Source organism: Apium graveolens, chromosome 5 (assembly GCF_009905375.1).
Source record: "Apium graveolens cultivar Ventura chromosome 5, ASM990537v1, whole genome shotgun sequence".
Lineage (NCBI taxonomy): Eukaryota > Viridiplantae > Streptophyta > Magnoliopsida > Apiales > Apiaceae > Apium > Apium graveolens.
The window spans coordinates 47,788,599-47,796,161 of NC_133651.1; the positions used below are offsets into that span (position 1 = coordinate 47,788,599).

General features: G+C 32.6%; 2 protein-coding genes across 2 annotated transcripts; both read left to right on the forward strand.

Moving 5' to 3' along the window:
- Positions 1-228: 228 nt before the first annotated feature.
- Positions 229-1,329, forward strand: LOC141660029 (uncharacterized). The gene is made up of 2 exons (XM_074466986.1): positions 229-592; positions 752-1,329. Exons 1-2 carry the CDS (start codon positions 229-231, stop codon positions 1,327-1,329), a joined length of 942 nt encoding a protein of 313 aa, XP_074323087.1.
- A 167-nt stretch (positions 1,330-1,496) lies between these two features.
- On the forward strand, positions 1,497-2,353 carry LOC141660030 (uncharacterized). The gene is made up of 2 exons (XM_074466987.1): positions 1,497-1,744; positions 1,990-2,353. Exons 1-2 carry the CDS (start codon positions 1,497-1,499, stop codon positions 2,351-2,353), a joined length of 612 nt encoding a protein of 203 aa, XP_074323088.1.
- The last annotated feature ends 5,210 nt before the right edge of the window (positions 2,354-7,563 follow it).

Sequence of the window (7,563 nt, forward strand, 5' to 3'; positions counted from 1 at the left end):
ATGCAGAAGTGGAGATTAACAGGAGTTTATGGGGAGCCTAACAGAAGTTTAAGAAAGAAAACTTGGGATCTCTTACGTAATTTAGCTCGGGATTCAAATTTGCCATGGTGTGTGGTGGGGGACCTTAACAATGTTACATCTCAAGCACAAAAAAATGGGGGACAGCCTTATCCAAGATGTTTGATAGAGGGCTTTAATGAAGCATTATAAGACGCAGGTCTAGTTGATATGAATATAGTTGGCCGTCAATTCACTTGGGAAAAAGGAGCGAGTACAGATGAATTTATGGAGGTTCGTTTGGACAGGGCCATGAATACTAATTTGTGGTTGCAAACCTTTCCAGTGGCTAAGCTCTACAATTTGGATGGGTCTGAAATAATTGAATCAGATCACTGTCCTATTTTTTTTGTTCCTCAACAGGTTCATAAACTAATTTCTCCTCCCCATTTTCGATTTGAAAATGAATGGTTGTTGGACCTTATGTGTAAAGTGATTGTAAAGGATGGCTGGGTTGATGACAGTGGGTTAAACATTCAGCAAAAGATTAAGAATTGTAGCGACAGGTTGATGATATGGGGGAAAGAGATCACGGGTAACTTCAGTACTCGTATTAAGGATTGCAGGCAACTCCACAACCCACCAAGGAGGAGCACGTGAGGTACGAACCTGAGCGCGTGACAATGACAGCTATCAACAACCAACGATTGAGACAAGCATGACATGCGTTAGTAAACCTTTGGCTCATTCTAAGGCGGTCCTTACCTAGACACATGTACGAAATCCATCCGAGCCAGGCGTCCTCCGCCCTCAGCAATGAACGATCCTGATCTAGAGATGCGTAAGTATAAGGGGGAGCAAGATGCAGACTCTCAAGCTAAGTTCAATGAAGCTAGGAAAAATATGGCCTTAGTCCTTAACCAGAGAGAGGTTTTCTGGCGTCAAAGAAGTAAGCAACTCTGGCTTCAAAGTGGAGATCAAAATAGTCGATATTTTCATGCATCTGCAAGTACAAGGAGAAAAAATAATCAAATTCACAGATTGCAGAATGAAGATGGACAGTGGGTGGATTGGGAGAATGGAATGACAGAGCTTATTTCGAATTATTTCCCTTCGTTATTTAACAGCGTGGACGCTCACTGGGAGGATATAATTCAATGTATTCCTTCAACTATCACTAGTGAGCAGAATGAGTATTTATTGAGGGAAATAATAGTGAAGGAAGTAAAGGATGCTCTTTTTCAAATGCACCTGGACAAATCACCGGGACCGGATGGCATGACACCTGCTTTTTTCAAAAGCACTAGTCAATTGTGGGAGCTGATATTGTAGACATGGTAAAGAATTTTTTTGAAAGTGGAACGTTGTATGAGGATTTAAATAATACAAATATTGTTTTAATCCCGAAGAAAAAATCTCCAACTCGTATTTCTGATCTTCGTCCAATTTCTTTATGCAATGTTCTGATCAAGATTATCACCAAAGTAATTGCTAATTGAATGAAGAATTTATTGGATGGTATTGTTTCAGAAAATCAGAGTGCTTTTATCCCGGGAAGACTCATATCGGACAACATTATGGTCTCGTATGAGGTCATGCATTGTTTGAAAAGGAAAAGAAGAGGTAATGAGGGTTATATGGCCATGAAAATTGATATGAGCAAAGCTTATGATCGAATTGAGTGGAGAAATCTTCAAGCTATTCTTCTGAAAATGGGTTTTCACATGAGATGGGTGGAGCGGATTATGTAATGTGTGGTTTCTGTTTCGTATAAAATAACTCAGGCAAGAAAAGAAGTTGGGCCTATTATCCCTATTTGTGGCCTACGCCAAGGAGACCCATTAAGCCCTTATTTATTCTTTGTGCGGAGGGACTTTCTGTGTTAATCAGGAAAAACGATAGATTAAAGAAAGTACAGGGTGTAAAGGTGTGTCGACAAGCCCCAAGCATAACTCACATGTTCTTTGAGGATGATTCTTACTTATATTGTAGAGCTAATGAGGAAGAGGCAAGGAGCTTCATTTCAATTTTAGAAAACTATGAATTGGCGTCGAGGCAGCAAGTCAACAAATCAAAATCTTCTGTATTCTTTAGTTCTAATATTGGAGAGGAAAGGAGACATTATATATGCCAAGTCCTTCAAATGACTGAGGCAGGTGAAGATTGCATATATTTAGGTTTGCCTAATATGATGGGGAGAAGTAAATCTGCAACTTTGGGTTTTTTGAAGGGGAAGGTTAAAAAGCAAATTGATATTTGGGATGGCAGACATATTTCTCAAGGTGGCAGAGAGATTCCGGTGATGGGTGTGGCCCAGACATTACCTACCTATGCTATGAGCGTTTTTATGCTCTAAAACTATGGATCCAGACCAGTTATACTGGTGTAAAGAAGGAAATTATTCGGTGAGAAGTGCTTATAGGTTACTTCAAGCTCAGAAAAATCTGTGGAGGTAGCAAGATAACTTTGGTTATTGGCGGAAAACTTGGTGAATAAAAGCTCCCTGTAAGGTTTTTAATTTTCTTTGGAGAGCTCCGTCAAATTGTCTTTCTACGAAAATTATGTTAGCTCAGAAGAGAGTTCCAGTTGATTATGTTTGTCCCATTTGTAAAAATAATGATGAAACAATTCTCCATGTATTGGTGACTTGCCCAGTAGCAGCTCAATGCTGGCAAATTGTTCTTCCGGAGGTGGTAGGGGATGACTTTGAAGACTTTACTCAGTGGTGGGAGGATGTTCTCAGGGTATGCACTAGTGATAGGCGTGCTGAGGTTGCAGTGGTTTGCTGGGGTCTTTGGAAAGCAAGAAACGACTTGGTGTGGAATAACAGGTATACTCGGGTAAATGTAGTCATTGCATTGGCAAAGTAATATCTTGTACAATGGAGAGTAGCCCAAAAAAGTCAACTCAACACTTTTAATCCTAACTATTGGGAGGGAGACGGAGCTGTTGTTTGGGCCAAGCCACAGTTGGAAATAATCAAGATAAATGTTGATGGAGCTACGTTTGACGAGCATCAGGCAGCAGGTGTTAGAATGGTAGCCATGAACAACACAGGCCAGGTAATGCAAGCCCGTACAATCTGTCTGAACAACACACTCATAACTGAAATGGTTGAAGCTATTGCAATTAAAGAAGCTTTGAGCTGGATAAAGATTCAGAATTGGAAGCAAGTGGCTATAGAATCAGATAGTCTAGTGGTGGTTCAGGCAATCCGAAGTAAAGTTCCAATGGTCTCCTGGTTTGGATACATTATTGAGGAATGCCGGTGTCTTGCCCAGGAGTTAAACATATTTTCGTTATTATTTATTAAACGGTCTGCTAATATGGCGGCTCATGAATTAGCTAGAGTGTCATATTCATTTCCAGATCGCGTATTCGATGGGAGTTCCATTCCCGTTGGAGTTAGGAATGTAATATTGGTTGATGCAAGTTAATAAAATCTTTTATTCGTCAAAAAAAAAACCTTAGAAAGAAAAAGTCAAATCACAATTATCAAAAACCAATAACATATTTCATATTTAATTTTAATCAATGGGAAGCCACATCTAACAAATAAACCAATCAAATTGTAAATTTGCTATTTTCATACATATTGTTCCTCTCCTCTATTATTTTTAATTAGGTATATAGTTAATCGATCAGAAAATTTAAAATTATTTTAGATCAATGAAAGGGAACTCCTAAATGTTAAACCAATCATATTAAATTAAAATTTTATAGTTAGTTAATAATTCTATAATCTATTATAAAGAAAGATGAGTCTAATTAGATATGTAGTTAATCGATCAGAAAATTAAAAATTATTTTAAATCAATGAAAGAGAACTCATAAATCTTAAACCAATCACATTAAATTACAATATTATAATTAGTTAATAATTCTAATCAAAACATAGTAGTTGCAGACATATTTTAACATTTTATTTAACATATTTTTATATTTTATCTTAAAAAATTATCAGGTTTGATTTTATTTCATTATTGTTTTGAGTTCTAAAAATCAGAATTTTGACAAATTCACAGCCCACATCGAGCGCACGAAATTATATATTTAATTTAGGGATAGTTAAAAAGTATTAACCAACTAAAATTATCCAAAAACTGATAGAAAATCTAGATACGAATTTCGCATTAAGTGCTCAGTTATAATTAAAATACCTACTTATTTTTTGTTTAAATGATGAAAATATAGAACTCCGTTCTAGATCAAACAACTATTATCTATTAATTTCAAAATCTAACGGTCCATTGAAAAAGTTGAGGAAAATATAAAAGAATTAGATTTGAAACAAAGAAAAAGAATAAATTTGCTTATAATTTTATTATCAGGATTCGTTTGAATTTATTTTGATTTTCACTTGGATTCTCAATATCAGATTTGGACGATTTTACGGACCGGGAAACTCGTTATATAATATATACCTAAGTGATTATTTACAAATTAGTATACAACCCAAATTATTTAGATTCTGAAGAGAAGAAAGATACGAATTTTGCATTAAATATTCAATTATTTTAGACAAATAACATAACGATTCTAAATATTAGACCAATCACATTATACTTAAAAAAACAATTCTCATTCTACAACAATAACCACAGTTAGTTAATAATTCTAATATAAATACAATAGTTACTTAATTTAACATATTTATATATTACATATTTTATATGTCAAAATCTAAATTTATGTATTTTTTAAAAATCTTTTACAAGTATACAAATATTTCTTAAGATCATAATCAGTTCTATAAATCATATTTAGCTTCTCGAACTTTGATTAGTCAGGTTTTCTTTGATTTTATTTCGGCTATATCTTCAATTCTATAAATCATATTTTGACGAATTTACAGCAAATAGAAATTCCTGAAATAATTTTATTCAACTAAAGTTATACAGAAAATGAAACAAAAAATGCAGTTATGAATTTTGCATTAAGTTTTCAAATTATATTTAGAATACATACTATTTTTTGTTTAGATCATGAAGCAACATTCGTCATTCTCCGTCGACAATGGTTATTTATTTTTATTGAATATATTTTCATCTATATAATTCAAGATCGAAATTATTATATTTTTAAAAAGTTTACAAATATTATTTTTTCTCACACTTTAATTAGTGAGGTTTTATTTCATTTTATTTTGGATATATGATGAGTTCTATAAATAAAATTTCCACGAATTTACAGCCCACACGAACATCACAAAATAGTATTTATCGATTTTCATTTGATTTTATTCCGTTCTATCTTAGTTCAAAAAAAGTGGATTTTAGACATTTAAAATTACCTACAAACTATCATTATATATATATATATATATATACAAATACAAGCCAAAATCACCATGAAAGTCACAAGACTCGACAAAAATGGAAAATAAATCATGCGTGTGAAATTGGAAACGAAAACGGAAAAAATAACTTGGAAGAAACAAAACATTTTTCACAGAAGTATGCATTGATGAAGATCGATGTAAACAATATAATATAAATTGATATGAAAAATGGATAGAGGGTCAAAATCAGAAAAAAGAAGTAACAATCAAAATTCAATTTTCGCAAGTTTGTAAAAGATATGAAGATCGACAGAAAAGTTGAAAAGAAATATATGTATATTATGTATATGTGCATGATCTAAAATTAGTGGTACAACTTAAGATTAATATAAAAAAATGAGTGATTGAGATTATTTTCAAAAGCGAGCTATTCTGAATTTTTTTAATCGATTATCAATATGAAAAATATACCAATATTACCAAATTCATCCAATAAATGATAATAATAAGCAATTTACCCTATAAATATTGAATACTATAGTCTTATAATATTGACATTTTTTATAATATGTGTACCAAACTTTAAGTAAAAAATAACATTATGCAATTTATACAAAAAAGAAATGAGTAAAGTTTTTTTTTAAAATATTTCTTATACATCGGTTTTCCAAAAAAAATGGTAGTATTGTGTGACGCCCCCAAACCCACACTTCCGTGGATCCAGGTCATCACGGTACCAAACTTCGCACAACTGTATTAATATTATAAACCATAAAATAATATATTATTCGATGTGGACATCAATCCACAGATCTCAGGATCGAGTCTCCACACATATCTGTTTATTACATATATAATAGATTTCCTACTACAAGTTTGTTAGATAAGGTACAAGTCCGATAAAGTCACATTCCATTACTATAGCTAATAGTATATAGATATATGGCTAAACGCTGCCACTACCAACGTGCTTTTTCCCTTTACGTTGCCTTATCTGATGATACGAATCATCTGCTTCATTCTTCACTGTTTAAGAATATGAGAATAGCAAGAGCGAGCAACTGAGCGCTCAACAAGTATAAATGATAAACACAAAATTCACAAGGTAGTAATAAAGAATGCCAAGAGCACTAGAAATTCAAATGCAACAATGAATAATCAATATCACATCATAATTTAGTAAAGAAGCTCTTATCTGGCACTTCAACACTTGAGTTCAAGATTAACTGGTCATTTTCCATCCCCGATACATTAGTGATGCGATCAAATATCACAGTATACCGTCCTCCTGCGAATCTTACGCTCACCCGATCACGGCTCATAGTAAGAACTCCTAACACACACTTGCTAGCATAAAAGAAGGGTTAAGTATTAACCATCAGCTTCACTCGAGCCGAATAACATGTCCATATTTGGACTGTCACAATAAACATTGTGGGTCAGACCCCACGTTAACCAGTAAAGATGAATACATCACGATTCAATCTCACCACACATCTTTATTCACATTACACAGAATTTCGAAGAAAAACATCACATATCCCGGATCGAACAATGAACCATGATTTACTTAAAAATAATAATTTGGTATCGACATGAATAATATGTTCATATATTTCAATCACAGTGATTATCTTGAAATAGTGAGAATAATCATATTAATCGAAATTTCGAATAATCTCAGAATATCAAAGACTCAAAAATGATTTCTGTCGGAATAAGACAAATAGATAATCAATTCATCATTCATGAGTTTTGGAGGGGTTCAACGAATTGATAAAAGATTTAATCAAAAAATATACTAAGAATTAAATAGTCGACCCATCAATTTTAAGAATTTAGAGTTTAGACGAACATAAAATGATATATTGGTCTGATAAGGAATGGAATAAATGTCCTGAACAATAGAAGCGTTTAGAAAGGGAATAAAAATTCTTGTATTGTTATAAGTATGAAATTTCAAATTTGGGGAAACGTTTCAAAGAAAATAATCATGAATAAAGGATCAAATATTAAATCTATAAATATTTAAAACTAATATGCAAAACATATTTAAATATCAAAAATAAGAAATGGAGCACAACAAACTTGCCTTGTTCCCGATATTTAGCGCACTAATAGTGAAAATTCACCTTTCTGTATTAAATAATTCCACCTCGAGTATTTTATAAAATAATAAGTCACACCAAACTATTTTAGTATAAATATTTTAAGAATATGCATAATAATTTAATAATTATCGTTCACTTAAACTTTTGTTCTCTCAAACGTTATTCTTATACGTT